The sequence below is a fragment of the Molothrus ater genome, chromosome 3 (assembly GCF_012460135.2).
Source record: "Molothrus ater isolate BHLD 08-10-18 breed brown headed cowbird chromosome 3, BPBGC_Mater_1.1, whole genome shotgun sequence".
Lineage (NCBI taxonomy): Eukaryota > Metazoa > Chordata > Aves > Passeriformes > Icteridae > Molothrus > Molothrus ater.
In genome coordinates this window covers 28,020,902-28,038,409 of record NC_050480.2, presented here as the reverse complement: position 1 = coordinate 28,038,409, position 17,508 = coordinate 28,020,902, and the positions used below count along the sequence as shown (strand labels likewise).

Here is a 17,508-nt window from a genome sequence, read left to right as displayed (position 1 = left end):
AAGAAATTACATGTCTTGAAGGCAACAGCTCTTGTTAGCTTTGTAGAAACAGGTTTACAAGGGGTTTGGGTAGGAGTGTGGTTTTTTTTGAGAGAAAAGACTGATTCTAGGACAGTCTTCCTGAATTGAGAATACATTTAAATTCTGTGTAGTATGCCTGTTGAATTCACATTGATGTGCTATTATAATTCATTTTTCTGTAGAGGAAGTTGGTCATTGCTTATGGATATTCAAGTAGAAAAAACTTTTAAATTAACTGATTACAGAAGGACAGTTAGAAATTCTGTCTAATAATGCAGTTTTGTATTTGATTTAATTCTGGCTTGTGAATTGTGTTATAATTTATAATTGCAATTTTCTCCAATGAAATTAGTTTAAGTTTGGTACCCTGAAGGTTCTTTTCTTCAGAAGAGATTGCTGGGGCAAAGAAATAAATGTCTTTGCACTCAGGGTGATTTTCAAAAGATCTATTCATTTCCCCAAATGGAGGAGAGCTGAAGATAGATTTTCTTTCCTTTTTACCAGTTTGAGTTTCAGCTTATATTTGTTTCGAAACCTCTCTTTCTTTTACTCATTCTTTACATTCTTTTAAATCTGTGTTCCCTTGCTATCTTCTATTTCAGTTCCTCAGGCATATCTGTTCTTTTTTAGAGATAACTACAGAAATATAATTCAAATTTAGTCAGTATCTTGAGTCTTTTGTTTGCAGTATAAGTGTTCAAACAGTTTTACATGAACTCTGCCACATACCCATCTTCCTAGAGATGCAGCTTTTACTTTCATAAAGGAACCAAATGAGTGTTTCCATGTGTTTTTTTAAAAGAGAGGACTAATGTGCAATAATATTTCTGGTATGATAGAGAAATAATTGTGATTTCTAATATTTTACGGTTTACACAGTAGTATTTTGTAAGTGTTTTCTTTAGGGACTGTATTTTCAAGGTCTTATAGTACAGATGTGAAAATAAAGATGGCAATACTGCTCTCACAACAGTGAGATCCACCTTGTGATACATTGATTTTAATTTGTGGGATTTTGGAAGGGGAAAAATGGTTACAAGAAAGCAGTTCTGCATGTGCAGATAAATGCTCAAGGGATGTTAGTGGATGCTATCCAAAACATTAGCTGTAAAGGTTCTGCCTTTTTGCTGTAGCTAAAATTACTTGTGTTGACAGGAAAGGAAAAAACCACAGGAGCTGATAAGAGTGAAAGACTTGCTATTTGACAGGGACTCTTGAGGTGAAGCATTGACAGTGGTCTGTTCTCTGCTCCACTGAGGGTCTGAGGAGTTGAGGTCTGTTCACACTGCCATCAGGGCATGGTAAGTGAGTCTTTAGGGAAAAGATGCATGTGCCTGTATCTTGTGGGGGAAATTTTCTTGTCTTCGTGCTTTGTTCCTTTTACTTGCCATATCTAGTTAAAGATGTACACCTGGTAGCCAACTCCCAGGGGGAAAAAGTGCACTCTACTCACGTGGAGAAACTAATAATTAGTGCATTGGATTCACTAACCCAGAATTTAATACATGCTGAGGGAATTAAGAAATTCCCTCTTGGATCAGGTAAAGGTATCTGCTTTGAGAGAGGTGTGCTGAGAGGTCTGTAAAGAAACAAAACTTGCTCTAATTCCTTAGCAAAGCAGGACAAGAAATGTTTATGCATGTCAAGTCTTTAGGAGATTAATCAGATAGTATGCAGTTGTAGATTTTAAGGGTCTGATTCTCTTCTAAGAGAGGTCTGTGAGAGGAACAAGCAGACTCTTTTAGGAACAGTGCACAACATAAAAATGTTCTCCTGGGCTCAGCTTCACAGATTCTGGATTTCCTGAGTACTCTTAACTTACCAAGATCAGCTGCCTCTACTTCTCCTTCAGCAGGAAATAGAAAAAAATTGTAGTAACCTTTGGAAGCTGAGTTTACTCCTTTTTTTGGGTGAGTGGTACTTGAGCAGCAGTTTTGCATTTATTCTAGGTGAATGCTGAAGAGTGTTCTCCATGTGTCAGATTTGCTGGAATCTGTTACAGAGCTGCTTTGGGTATTGCATCATTTATCAAGAAGCACACTGTGTAGCCAGTGGAAGAAAAAAGGGAAAATAATTTCATGCACGATATAAAATGCTCTTCTGAAAGGAGAATTAATTTCTTATTATGTTGTTTTCCTGCTCTATATTTTCTTGCTAATTCAAGGCTCTCAGGTATATGGGATTTCAGCTAAGTGTTTATGAGCTCTTCTAATTCCTGTATCCAGTTTTCACAGCCTCTTGCCAAAAATAAAAATTAAAATAAATACTGACAATCCCAAGCTTTGCTTTGTCCAAACGTTTTTATCTGGTATTCATGGCAGCAGAGCACACAATTCTTTGGTTGTATTTGCAATGACAGAATTGCTCCAGAGTTGGACTGTTTTTATGAAATGTTAAGTTTTGATGTTGCTTGGGCCCAAAAATTATCATTTCAAGAAGATTGCTCCAGAAAGTTGTTCCAGTGGTGCTTTGGGGGAGAGGGATATGAAGAACCTGTGAAAACAAGATGACAAGTAGATGGCATGTAGGTTTACAGTGATTGATTTGAAGCTGCAGCCTGTAGGATGTTTAAGTGCTGGCTGCTAAGATACTGAAGCCTTTGAAGTTGTTATAACACTCCAGCCCTGCAAATACTGTGAAAAATATCTGTTGATAGAAAGATGTGAGCATATGGTAGATAATTATCCTGTGCCTTTTTCTTTGAGCAGTTTCCCTGTGGTGGCCTATGCAGAGTAGAGCAAAGCATGGACTGAAACCAGATATGCCAGTTTCTAGGCTAATGCTGTAACCACTGGACCAGTATATCCTCTGTACTTATGTGGAGGATAAGTGCTGATATCACACTGTGATCTTTCTCATTTTGGGTAAAAAGTTATATTGGTACTGATTTTAGGCCACTGTAGGATGCAAGTTGTGTGCATGTGGTGTGCAGAGATACAAACAAAATGCAAATCTGTACTTAACATTATTCTTTATGATAATTCTGGATGAAAGATGCTATAGAAATGCATTACCACTGTTACGGGCTTGGGAGGTTTTGTTTACTGACATTTTCTCATGAAAGTTAATTTCTTGCTTAGAAATATAGAAGTACACTAACTTAAAATAAGATCTTGCTGTTATTTCCTGTAGTATAGCCAGGAAAAACAGTTGCAATCTGTCTTCTTTAAAATCACATTCCTGGAAGATATTCTGGCAACCTGGGTATTTAAACACATTTCAAAGAAAAACAACTTCAAATCAATTAGAAATTGTTACCGTATTTCATTTCTGATAGTGTGGAATTACAGTTGGCTGCAGACATTACTTGGAGTTATGAAATAAGCAATAACCTGTTAAGGACCCTATGAATTAGCAGCTTTATGGAACATGAGGCCCATTATACTGTGAAAAAAAAATTGGGGAATAGGTGATCATGGACACTGAGTAGTTTGCATAGGTTCTTGATTAGCTTTTTTGGAAGTATAAAGGAAAGACTACAAAGCACAGAATGTTCCAGAACAAAATTTAAATGTGGTTTCTTTGCCAGAAGTTGAATAGTATGGCATCTTTGGAAAGCTAAACTCTGCATGTCTTTGCTTAATAGGGCTGAGAAGTTACTTTGTTGGGGGTTTTTCACTTGCCTCACCTGTAAGATCTCACTAGAACTGATAGTGTCAGGCTGCAAATTTTCCTTGTCTCTTTTGGAAATCCAGTTGGTGTCATTGCTACTCATTTAAACGAGTTACTGTTGAAATGGCTTAAATTGCACTCTGAGGGTGGCCTTATAACAGCTCTACTCTGCCTTTTATACCAACTTCAAGTGAATTCATTTTCTCAACTCTGGTCATGTCTGAATGTCAAGAAAGCCTTTCCCTATCCAACTGTTCGCTTACTATGCAGCCTGCTTCTGTCAGCAGACAGGATCAGGAGCCAGGGAAGTCACAAATTGAATGTGCAGCCTGACAAAATTTCTGGGGTTATACTTCTTAGTGGAAATCAATGCTCCTTGGTGAGATTATTTAACTTAATATCTGGCAGATTGTCAGAAGAGGTCTCCTGAATTGCTTGGATTTCTCCAGTGTAGACACAGTTTGATGGATGCCTATGGTTTGTTAATCTCTGTATAATAATTGAATACTATTTTTCCATTCCTGTTGCCACACAACATGAGCTAGAGGGCAAAACTTGGTGAATGTGCGTGCTATTGGTTAATCACTTAAAGGTCTAGATAACTGTTTTCTGAAAGATTTTGTCCTGAAACTTTGTTCTATAATGAAAAAAGGCAGCCAGGAAAACTTCTGCCATGAGGGAGTGTTTAATGTATTTATGTTGAATTGCTTACTTATGGATAGGTAAATAGTTATTGGGCATCTTCTGTATGACCATAGCTACAGCTGTGTGGGCAGTGATGCTCCTGGAGTCTAGTCTCTATCAGATGGAAGTTCTCATTCTATTAGTTTTTCTGTAGGCCGTTTTGAATATATTCCTGAAGATCATTTTTCATTCATTCCCTAACTGGAAAAATGGGATTTACCCAGTTGTCACAGATGACATTAGCAGACTTTTGTGTCCACAAGAATGTGCAGTCATCTTGGGATGCTACTAAACCTGCTACTAAAACTTCTGTACTTCTTAAGATGAGGCAACAATTGATCTTTCTAGAAGATGGAAGTTACACAAGTTGCAGTATGGCAAAACCAAAAAAAAAAAAAAGCACTGAAATTAAAACTTGAAAGGTTTAAATTAAGATCTGATGCATGAAGTTGCTCATAGTGTTAGTGGAGATCGTATCTAGATACATGCAAGCAGCATTTAGACAGAAGAGAATTGTTTATTTGAGCCTTCATCTGTGTGCTCAGAAATGTCAGGTAAGTCCTTCAATGATACACTGAAAAAAATGATAACATTAATGATGGTCCTAACCAATGTGAGTTGTGCATGTAGGCCATCATGTGAGATCAGCATGAGTGCAGGGCTAATTGCAGATGCAGTTTGGGTTGATTCATGCTGGTATATTGTTGTACAGTGGGCCACTTTCAGTCTAACTGGCTAACTGTTGAGTAACTTAGGGAGTTTGCACTGCAGAGTTCATTTAAAGATATCTCTTGGCAAACAAGGCAAGAGATTGTATCCAAGTCTGGATTTCTTTATTTTAAATGCATTAATGATTGTTCTGTTAAATTTTATTAACTCTCTGGAAATCATGCAGAAATCTCATCTCAAATTAGACAGGATTTATTGAGTGAAATATGTAACTCAGTCTGTCAATACCCCAGTCACTGTGATAATTTTTTTTTCTCTATAAAATTCATTTTAGTCACAATTTTATAGCAAATTCAGGCGAAAAAAAAATCTTTTCAGCATGCATGTGATTTTGGTAAAATGATAAGGTATAGATTTGTGAGCAAGGCAGAAGATTTTGATACAAGCCACAGAAAGCAATAAGTCTTTTTCTATATATATAATTGTCTTGTTATTTATGTATTCCTCTTGGCTTCAGTGATCTGTCTGTGTTCTTATTCCCAGGATTTTTTTAAAGCTGTAACAACTAAACCTCAATCTTGAAGTTGCATCAGATTTTAATACTTACACAAGATTTGACTTTTCAAGCAGAACTTGAAGCCATGAAACACAAACACCAGAAGCTCTGGTCTTCTAACGTTTTAAATCTTCTTAACTACAATCTCTTAAAAAGCAGGATTGGTTCAGCTGGAATGCAGCCTTCAGGCAAACAATCAGAAAATGAAGCATACAGGTTACTACTGCTTTTGCTCTATGTTTAAGATTTTGATGATTTCCAAAGTCTAATAGTGACAACAATACTGCATCACTAAATAAATTCTTATTTAGAAGGTCCTTTCCCTCTAAAGAAATGGTCAACTTACTGTTGCAAGGACGCTACTCGCATCAAATAAAGTGACAAATTGTGTGTCCTCAGAAAACTCTGCCTAATGCTGAAATTGTAGCAATGTAGGCACTCTGAAAGGGATAAACTTGACAAATCAAATTCTGCCCTAGATTTAACAATGTATTTTACATTTACAACTACCTGTATTTTACAGGTAGTTGCTTACTTTATCTTTGATTTCAAAAACAGAAGGAAGATTAAAGAAGGTGCTGTTTGAATCTAAGAACAATATAGCACATATTTTCACATCCTGTTGAAATTGGATTAAAGTTGTTTAACAGTATTTTCAGGTGAATGAACCTAGTGCTTAGGGCAAATAAGTTACACTAAGATATGCAAAAAGAAATTTCGTACATAAATATGGCATTATATTCGATAGCGTTTGTGTTAAAATTTAGGAGTTTAGATCTTGTGGAAAGTACAGCCCTTCTGCAAAGTTAACAAAATGGTTGGAAATGTAGGGGCCAAATGCCAAATAACATGCATTACAATAATATTATTCTAAAGCTAAAAACGTTTTATATAAATCAGAACTTGTGCTTCAGAAAATTTATATAGCCCTTGTATGTTTCTTCTTTCATCAGTGAGAATCCATTATAATTCAACTACCTGAATGGGTAGTTGAATTGTTCTTCAGGTGGTTTGTTTTTATAACCAGTTTGTACTCTGAAATTTGAGTTGCTGAATGAGAAGTGTTTAGTAAAGGTTCTACAGTCAAATCATTATTTTAATTCCTGTAGCTTTAAGACAATTCAGAATAAACACTGTTTTGATGCAATGTTCTTGAATTCTTTGAAAAGAGCACTCCTTTAGCTCTGTGCTGCACAAATGACAATGGATTTCCTCTTGCTCTTTTTTTGTTCTGTAGTGTAATGTTATTTAAAAAACAAAAGGTTCAGTTGCATTTAGGTCAGTTATTAAAATACTGTTGGTCATTTCCTTTGACAGAACATTTCTATTGTGTTATACCAATGTCATTAGGAGGAAAGGTTATTCCCACTTGTCTGGCTGATATCAATACATACTGGCATATTACATCCTCTGGCTTTCTGGAAATGTTTTATTTGAGCAGCAGCTTGGGAACAGGAAATTTAAGGTTATATGCAGTCTGGTTTCAGGCTGCATGGTAGAAAATGTGTTTCCTAGAAGATGCTGTCTTACCTGACAGATTTTCTCTAGTATTTGTAGAATTTGATAAGCTTAAATAGGTTCAAGTAGCAAACAAATTTTTGCCAACTGTAGGTAGCAGACAAGGTAGAACAAGGTTTTCAGTCATTCTGTAGTATTTGAGGAACTTATATGAATTGCATTAGTGTATCACCAATTTACCAATTCCTCTGGAATGTAGTTTACATTTTAAGATTTTACAATGATAATATTACCATTTTGTAAGTGTTTCTACTGTCTAGAAGGAGGAGAAAACAGTACTTTTACATCAAGCTGTGAACAAATGTCAAGTCTGTGACACTGGAGTAACTTTTAAAGGCATAGGTTCAAGAATAGCATTTTAGCCATGTGGAGCAGCCTTTTTGACCAGAATCAGAGTGAGCAGGAAAATAGGAATGCAGTTCAATCCTGTAGCTGTTCATGCATGTAAAACACAGCAATACATACTTCCCGTTGCTTTCACTGACAAATTAGACTGATATATTTCAAGTGATGATGCTGAAAATTACAAGTTCATTTTGGTAAGATCTTAATATATATTACATAAGTGGGAAAAAAGTATAAAGTTGTGGAAAGATAAACACTTGAAATATTGAGCCACCATACACATGTACTGAAGTCTGTATAAAACTATTCCATAGGGACATATCCAAAGTCATCAGAAATAATAAAATTTATAACCCTTTTTAATGGAAATAGCCATTTTAGTTAGAGATCAGGCTACAAGTAAATTTCATTGTAGAGCTGAAGCGTGGTGCCTGATGAGTAACTGATTAAACTTTCTATCTGCTTTTGCAGGGTATCAGGGGAATCAGAAGATAAAATTTATACACGAGGTCATTTGTTTCTTTTGAGGCCAGAGCTGTGGAGTCTCACCTTGCTAAGATCCTGTTTCAGTTTGAGCTTTTTGTGAACCTCTTCATAAAGCTAAAAGTAGCTGAGGTTGGAAGGACCCTTTAGATAGAGATCGTTAGCCCAGCTGCCCTGCCTGGGCAGGATCAGATAGATTAGGCTGTCCAGGTCCTTGTCCAGTCAGGTTTTGAGTATCTGTAAGGACAGAGACTCAAGTTCTCTGTGGAACTCATTCACTTGTGTTTATTACTTGTATTTATGACTTTTGGTATTACACAAAATCCAAATTTGTTTATGAAATATCTGCAACTTACAGAAAGAAGTAACGTGGCATCTAACTGTATTTTAGCTATTGTATTTTATCACTTAGTTGTAAAATGCAGATGTCTGTGCTAGTTCTGAGTTTCTTAATGTTAACTGTACAATTCATGCAATTTAAAATTCTGTTGCAGCTAGTTTGTCAAATATCTGTGTGATATACAGCCTTCTAGTACCTAAATGGGCCCTCAAGAGAGCTGGAAAGGGGGAGCTTTTATAACAGCATGGAGTGGTGGGAGAAAGGGTAATGGTTTTAATTTGAAATAGGGTAAATTATAATAAGGTATCAGGAAGAAATTATTTACTGTGAGGGTGGTGAGGCACTGGAACCGGTTGCACAGAGAAGCTGCTGATACCCTGTCCTTGGAAGTGTCAAAGGCCAGGTTAGAAAGTGCTTTGAGCACCCTGGTCTAGTGGAAGGTGTCCCTCCCCTGAACTACATGATCTTTAAGGGCCCTACCAACCCAAACCATACCATGATTCTATGAAATGCAGATTGATTTTACTTATACTCAAAGCTCACCAAAAGCCACATGATTGTGTTAACATGCTCTGAGGTGGTATCAAGAAAACTGCTTGAAGATCCAAGTGCAAAGCATATGAGTACCTAAGTACTTTCAATCAGTGCTCTTTCATGTCCTAACAGCATGGACTACAGGGTGAGTCCCCCTTTACCTTTCACATAGGTCCTTTTTTGGTCAGCTAGATGTAGGCATGTAACGTTGGTCACATTAGGTGTGGTTTGTAACACCCAATACTTCCTGAATAAAACTTAACTGTGCACAGAAGACTGATCTAAGCCAATTACAGGAGTGGTAACATCACTACTGTGCTACTGACACAGTTATCTTAATTGTATTATCATTTTTATTTCTGTTAGCTATTTCTTGAAATACAGTGAACCTCTAATAAAAATTTCTGCTGGCATATTAAAGAGACTTCTGTGTACAGATGAAATTTGTGTTAAGGGGATGAGTCAGGGTAATTCAAGTGAAGAGGCAGTTAAGGTGAAATAAATCACAAGGTAGAGGCAAGAGAAGAGAACCCATTTGCTCTACCACTGATAATGTAGCCACTGCTTGAGATAATGAAGCAGAGCAGTTTCTGTAGTTGGTGTTAATTTGCCCTATTCACTTAGTTGACTGCTTTTTGAATCAGTTACTGTGCAAGGTTGTACTTGTGTGTTGCCTATCAGTTTTAATTTAATTAAAGCTTTTCCAGTTCTCAGATGCAACTATAATTTTCCTATAATTTCAGGAAAGAATAGAATGGTCATTTGGGTCTACATAAGCCTGGTACTAGCCCTTTTATCAGTTTTATAGTAGGTCTCCTATTTGTCAATAAGCTTCTGCTGTTTGACTTGGCTTTCTTCCAAAGCATGGTAGAACTTTTGTATTCTAATATTGTCATGTAGCTTTGTCAAAGATGTTCCACATGCATATGTGCCTCTGGCATCAGTATGGAAAGGGGATTGCTTGTCTTTTATTGGTGTCAACCATTTTGGGTTTTGTTCTTTTCTAATCAACAGAATTTAGCTTCCTGGAATCCTTCAAACCCTGAATGCCTGCTGCTTGTTGTGAAAGAGCTTGTGCAGCAGTATCATCAATTTCAGTGCAGCCGATTACGGGAGAGTTCTCGTCTCATGTTTGAGTATCAGACTTTACTTGAAGAGCCCCAGTATGGAGAAAACATGGAAATCTATGCTGGCAAAAAAAACAACTGGGTAAGCTCTTATTAGATCTAAAATGCTTTTAACAAATACAACTCCTTCTTGGGAAAACGTAAGTTCTTCCTGTGCATCTCCATGATTGATGTTTCTGATGGAGAAAACTATTTGACTTCAGATGATTTTCTATATTCCTTGTTTGGGATGTTGCTGTATTCCATTACGTTGGTTGAACCAGATTTCCAGGTGAGAACTGGTTTTGAACCTGGTGTTCATTCCTCTGGTTGATAGGTGAAAACTTTGAAACTGTTGAAAAGCCTGTGCTGTGTTTAGAGAGCACAGTACAACATCAGTGTGGAAGTTTTGAGTTCACTTTGAAGATTTGAGAGGCAGAATAACTGTGTTGGTATGACACCCTGCCAGCCTACCAGTCTGCTTAGGGGTAGGATGCATTAGGGTGTGTTTCCACATTATGTTTGAGTTGATTTAATTGGTAGCTGCAGCTGCCAGTATCTCTCTTGCACTTGTCTAAGCTGAGATGAGTTGTTCCGGGAGACGAGAGGAAAAACTGGAGAGGAAAAACTAACCCAAGTAATTTTCTGCAAGAGGAGGCAAGGTAGGCTAGAGCAGTGACTTTGTAGGGCCATGCTTTCATAGGACAGTCAGACATTAAACTGGCTTATCTGCTTCCTGAAGTTCCCACATGGGAAATGTGCCATTCTATATAGAAACACTCTGTGTATAGATCTCTAAGGTGTGGCCATTGGCAATGCAGGCATTTTGGTTACTGTGTGAATTGACGTTTTTTAAAAATTGATCTCTGCCACAGAGTAAGCTTTGCAAAAAATCAAGTTTTTTATGCTGGTAATATATTTTTCTTGGGAAGTTTGGAGTAAGACGTGTCAGGAAATATCTAATGGTGTTTATGAAGGACTTGTTTCCCCCTTGCTTTCAGAAAGAGCATACTCTTAAGATAAACTGGCCTTCAGAAGCTGTATCTTCTGAAACAGGTGCAGTCTGAAAATTGATGAAATTTCAGCACTCCTATTATCAAGGCTAGAATTCAACTTTATATCACTTGAATCATCCTTAAGTTACAGGTGATTCAAGGATGTTTACTCTACAACTCACACATTGATCTGTTTTTTTTTTCCCTTAGGCAAGTCATCTAGGCTTTTTTATTTGAACCCAGATTTAATTTTCTTCATCAAAGAAATTCAGACCTCTTTAATGTTTATAGATCAGAATATTTGATTGAAATTAACTTATTCACAGATGTTATTGTCCATAGCTTGCATCCCAAACAACTTGTAATATCTCTAAATTTCATCAGACTGGTTTATTGAAGTGCAGAAGACTTTCTGAACTGTACTGAAATTTTATCGAGTCTTTTCTCAGTCTTTGGTGACTGAATAAAGAACTTTCTTTTCTTTAATTTTAAATGCTTTTTTAATTAAAAACATTCCAATAAAATAAATACATTTTGAGTCAAATCCTTTTCATATAGTGGAGCTATAGATTTTTCTATAGCATGTGCTTTTTTCCAAGTCTTTATTCTCTGTCAAGAAGACTCTTGAGGGTTTTGAAGATTCTGTGAACTTGGTATATATAAGAGGCTTGTTTACTAGTATCCTAAAACAAAACTGTGAAACTACCCTTTGTAGTTCTCTTTACTGTCCTCTACAACTTCTTGTTTTGTTAGCCTCAAGGATCAGCAAAATAGGACTGTTTTTCCAGAAAGCAGGAGGCAAATGGCCTTTTAACTTCTCTGCCTAGAAGTCATTGAAATTCATGTTGCTTCTGTCTCTCAGGAAACAATAGTAGTTCAGCAGATTTCTGAAATAATAAAGTATGAGCCTCTCACAGTGTTATGAAAGCAATCATCTTAGGTGCATGAGTTAAAAATACTTTAAAGAGAAGACCTGAATTCAGCACTCTGACCCAGAATAGAGGGGTCAGAAATTTGCTCAGAAATAGAAATTTGCTTTTATACCTTTGTTCCACTGCCTCCAGTTTCCTAAAGTGCAAGTCTCCAAGATATATGATAAATCAACAAACTACTGTCTAGCTAAGTGGCTTCTTGTTGGAGGAATACCAGCAGATGCAGGAGCCCATTAAGTACCCAGTCCCTAAGGGCTGTGGCCAGAAATTCATCTGTCTCCATCTGATGCCTGTATCCAGCTGGTTTGGGCAGGGGAAATGAGCACCATGGACAGGGGCTGCTCCCTGTCCAGCCAGAACACCTTCGGAAGAATTAGTTTGCAAAATAATCTTGATGGAATGATATGAAAGGTGTAGACTTTTTGGAGCAGCCAATGATCAGAGCAGCATTGATCAGAGGTCATTCATGTGCTCAGTGGCCATCCCAGTACATCAGACTTGGTATTATACCAAAAATAATTTTCTGGATTTTATGGCAAACGTTGTCTGGCATTTTTTGAAAGTCCAGAGGAGAAGCACTATCTCTAATATCCATTTCACTTTGGATAAGAAGTGAGGACCCTGACCATCATCACAGCAGTCTCCATGTTAAACGTGTGCAAGAAGTTGTTGGTTTTTCTGCATACATCAGGAAGTCGGTACCTCTCCTCACAAGAGGTGTAATCAGGACAGATTTCACAGCTGGACTTTAGTCTACACTCACTTTTTGTTGCATAGTGTTTCTATGAGTAATTTCTTTGCCTCTCTTGTGTGACTACTAGTGACAAATTTTAAGGGCAATTCTTAGCTAGCTGGCATAAGGGTGAATTACAGCCCAATGTCACACAAATCCTTTTGGCAAATAATATAACTTGAAAGGTGCCATTAGGAGCATTTCAGTTCCGTTCCAGATCTTGTTTTTTCTTGTTTAGTGACTTAAAGGTAGAATGAGGTATTTATAGTTCATGCCTGGTAGATTACCCAGAAACAGATTGGCACAGACAAATTGGTTAGCTTGTCTCAAATTATCCCAGTTTTTGCAATTAATTGCATAAAATCAATGTTTAACACTTTTTACTGCTAATTCATGTACCTAACAAATATAGCTGCTGTGTGGCTACTATATTGAACTAAAAAAATAGCGATAACAAAAAATTAACATGAAGGAAATCAGGCAGGCATCTGTTTTTAAAAAACAGCTAACTTCATTGCTTTATAACCAGGTGGACAAAGTCTGGTTTTAAGGAAGTGTATGAAACAGAGAGGAAATCCTTTCCATTTCCTTCACATACCCTTTATGCGTAAAAAAGAGCAATGTGTATGGGAAATTGGCAAATTTTCAGTAAACGGTTGTCTAGGTGTTTAGAGTTACATAATTCTGAAAACAAATTATTTAAAACCTTCTACTTGAACTCTTTTCCTCTAACTTTATTCAGATGACACTTTTGATATGTACTCACCTTTCAAAACACAAATTCTTTTACATATATCTGCAGTGTTTGTAAAGATGCCTCTGTTTTATCTACATGTTCTTATCAATTTGTCAGGTTTTTAGCTTAGCTTTCAGACTCTTTGCAGGTCTTGCCAGACCTTTGTCCGGAAATGAGTACAGCCAAGATACATCTATATTTAGGGTGTAACAAAATATAGTCTGATTTTTTGTCATGCATATTGTTTTAATCTACTTTTTGCTGTTGACTTACTGGCAGTGAGGGTTAATGTTTTTTAAGGTGTTTTTTTGTATGACACCTGTGAAATCTGTAATTTTTTTTTTCTTCTCCAGTACTTCTATTCAGCAATTTTGTTTTAAATCTCAACCCTTCTCTCTGGTATGAGCTCTTATGCATTTTTCTGGATAGTATTTAATCTTCAGAATGTTTGTGGTTCTCTTTTAGCTACTAGGTCTCACTAGTGTTACCTTTTTTCCACAGACTGGAGAATTCTCGGCTCGCTTCCTCTTGAAGTTGCCTGTTGATTTCAGCAATATTCCTACATACCTTCTTAAGGTAAAATAACTGTCTAAGTTGACAGTATTTGTGAAGAGAGGAATCTCCTTAGTAATTATTTTGACTTTCCTGCTTTCCTGCTCTCCAAGAGTTTGAAAGTTCACCATTTCTAAAATCCAATTGGATCATGTTTTGGGAAGGTGATGTTGGACATGCTGTTGTTTTGTGTGCTACTTTAGTGGCACCTTTTATATGAGTCTGTGGAATTTCATGACATGTCTGTCAGTGTTGGAATTTTTAATGAACAGTCTCAATTGTACCACCTGTTCGTTTTTAATGAACAGACTCAATTGTAGTCTTGATAGTAGAAGCAGAAAAGCAAACTAAATATACCATTTCTTAACAGAGAATGAAAGCAAATTCTGGTTACTTGAATTGAAAGCTTCAGTGATTACATTACTTCATTGTTCACAATGAACAGAAATTTAACCAGATACTTTTGAAAGTAGTACTATAGAGTATTTTTGCGAATTGGGATGAAAAAGCATTTATTTCTTTGCTAAGAGGAGAAATAAAAACAGAAAAAGCGATTTGTGACAAACTACCACCATGGAAGAATTTGAAATGAGTGTTTTTACAGCACAGGGACAGTCTCTCTTTGAAGCAGCTACTGTGGAAGCCCATCATAAGGTAAATGTTACTATATTTAGAGAATGCAGTGAGATCTGGTTTTTCTGTCTATCATGACTGTCAGCGTGAAGTGTCAGAACTTCCACTGCAGACAAGGTTTGAGTCAGTTGATGTTGCCAACACTCATCTTGCCTTTAAACCATGTGTCTGCCTTCTTTTAAAGATTTGGAAAGAGGAACAGCTACTTAATCTTTAAAAACTAATGTGTTGAGATGAAATTGTCAGTTTGGATTCCATTACCTCCTCTTCGTCTTATTGTTAGAACTGTCTTCAACTATTGTTAAATCATAATTGCAAGTGTGAGTCTTCAGTGTTTCACCAAATAAGGCAAGCCACAACCCCTGAAAGTAAAGGCAGGGACAACTATAATCTTGACTGAATTTTTTGGTTGCAGTTTGAGATTGGAACCCTAAATCTTTCTAGCTTCTGTAGATTTTCTGTTTGAGTAATTAGCTACTTCTTGAAAGCATGCAGATACTTTCAGTAGCAGCTGCTGTCTTCCATTGGGCTTTTTCTTCTCACTTGATGGGAATGTTTCTGATCAGATGTAAGAGGGTTGGCTAAGGCCTTTTCTGGAAGTTTGGTGTTAAGCAGGACACAACAGCAGTTCACCTAGACTGCAGGCTAGCTGTGATTTGCTTCTGAAAGACTCTGGAAAAATGACTGAGAATGTATATTGTGAACTGTGCTGTCTGCTCCTGCCAGAATTCCCAAGTGCTGTATTTCTCAGAATCAATTTTAAATGAGTCAAGAATTTCAGGACAAGTGAAGGAATATGTTGAATAGCTGCAGTTGCAGGTCTGTCTTGTACCTCTGTGTTCAGTTTCAGGGAAACCTTGCAGGTAGGAAGGTGGCGTATGACTGATGTACCTGTCATCACCATGAGAGAACCTGCAGTTGTTTCTGAAGAGTAATGTTTTAATGCATGACAGCATACTCCTCCTTACTGTAATTCCCAATCATGTTCTCTAAGCATCTTCTCTAAACAAGGTTCATGTAGTGTGAGTAAATCATTAGTGTTCCACAAGTCTTGTCCTGGAGATATATTCATCCTGGGTACTGAGTGATTCATTAGTCTGACAGAAAGCATGTGTTTATTTTGCATGCATATGTAGTGTGAGGTGAAGAGATAAGCAGAGCAGGTAGCAGAATCAAAGTTTCCCAGTCTGCCTTTATTCTGATATTTCAGAAGTCTTAATGTCTTAGCTTTGGGGTTTTAAAATTAATGTAGTTTCGTATGTTATAGCCTGGATTTTTACAGCAGTGGATCCTTCTTGATGGGCAATGTAATAGTGAAATCTTTCGTTTTCTTGATCAGGCTTCTACAGTGTAAGCTGGCAAGTTAACTATCTGTAGTAGGAAAGTGACATGTAGTCTGGCTGAGTAGCCACAGGAGAAGAAATACTGTTTTATTCCAGAAGTATTTGTTGACAGTAGAAAAATGGTTTGAATTAGGCTCCAGCATGGGTTATGACAGAGTGTGCTTTGTAGCAGGCAGGATCTTATATACCCCTTGCTGCCTTCAACTTCCTGTATGTATTCTGAGCTAGATGAATGTCATCTCTTGTGACAGCAAAATAGACAACATGAAAGCAGGTAGAATCAGGACTACTCCGTTATGATTTAAATAGTTGTACTCTGACTACTCCAAATTAGTAAAGGAGCTATTAAACAAAAAAGAGATTTTTTTTTTAAGCTGTCCATGTCTTTTTTTTTTTTTTTGATGAGATTTTTGGCATAAATAGACCTCCAATATATTGCAATAAAATAGTTTATTTCCATCATGGCTGCCAGTCATGCTGGTTTCAATGCTACCTGCTGCCTGCTGGATTATGGTACATGATTGATAGAGCTTTTATTGATGCAGTGGAAATAATTGTTAATATATTACCCTGAAAGGTGGAAGAGCAATCAGCAATTGAAGGCTGTTAGTGTATTAACAGCTTAATGTTTTACTGCAGAATTTAATGTGTATGAAATATGTTCTAGTCTGTAGCCAACCTTATAGTGTGCAGTAGCTTCTCTGTCATGATTTGCAAAGTTCAAACCTGTTGTGCTTTCTCTGACATTTTCTTTTTTATGTTTAATTAATATTACTTGCATTAAAATCTGGTGAAATATTAAAGACCATTATTTTTGCCTAATCAATCATTCCCTAGTATCCCAGTGATTTCTAATGTTCTTCTGAAGTTTTTATGGATTTCAGTAGGTAATCACACTACAAGCATGACAGTAAAACTTTGTATCATAAGGTTTGATGATGTAAGCTGTGAGATCAGTATGCAGTGTTACAAAATCTTCGGGGTTGTTGAGAATACACTCTGGAATCCTAAGATGTTACTGTGTCAGCTTCATACTGATTGTAGTGAGAGTACTTTTCCTATAAAGAATAAAAGTTTGGAGGTGTAGCAGATGTTGGATTGTTACAGATTGGAGAGGCAAATTTGCCATGTTATTTCAAAAGTATTTGTGGCACTAAATTTAAAATTGGGTTCAAGTGTGTGTACATTTAAAGTAAAATATATGAGTATATTTAAAAGACTGAGGATAGTTTAAAGAGTAATGCTGAGTACACTGTTTCTTCCTTTGAATTCTAAAATTGTAGCAAAATGCGTTCAGTTATTCTAGTAAAATTTCTTCAGATTTTATTTAGTTGGAAACATAATACCTGTTATAATGCCTGCAGCAGATAAATCTCTCTTCATAACTTCTCTTGCCATATTCCTTTACATTTGAAAGAAAAAGCATCATTGTGTATTTTCTATGCTAAATAGCTGTTCTAAAAGAAATGTTGGCTTACACTTAAAAAGCACATTCATTATTTTTTCTTTTAGAAAGCTATACTTTAATGCAAAGGTTTTAATTGAATGTGGACCTTTGTATCCACTTTCAAATGGTTTTCTTATGCAAATCCATTTGATATAAGTCAAAACTTTGTGTTGAAACAGCCGCAGAATCAAGCTGATGGCTCAAACTACTGCAAAGTTTATTGTGATAAATCTTTCATTAAGGTTCTCTTATTTGAAAAGAATGAGGTT

The 17,508-nt window shown here is 36.5% G+C and overlaps 1 protein-coding gene across 1 annotated transcript in view; it reads left to right on the top strand.

Annotated features, from left to right (window-relative positions):
- BABAM2 (BRISC and BRCA1 A complex member 2) overlaps nt 1–17,508 on the top strand; it is a 161,270-nt gene that overhangs the window by 39,936 nt on the left and 103,826 nt on the right. The window contains exons 5-6 of the mRNA XM_036380934.1: nt 9,777–9,971; nt 13,766–13,840. Of these exons, the coding sequence (XP_036236827.1) occupies nt 9,777–9,971; nt 13,766–13,840 (270 nt within the window). The remainder of the gene's footprint in view (nt 1–9,776; nt 9,972–13,765; nt 13,841–17,508) is intronic.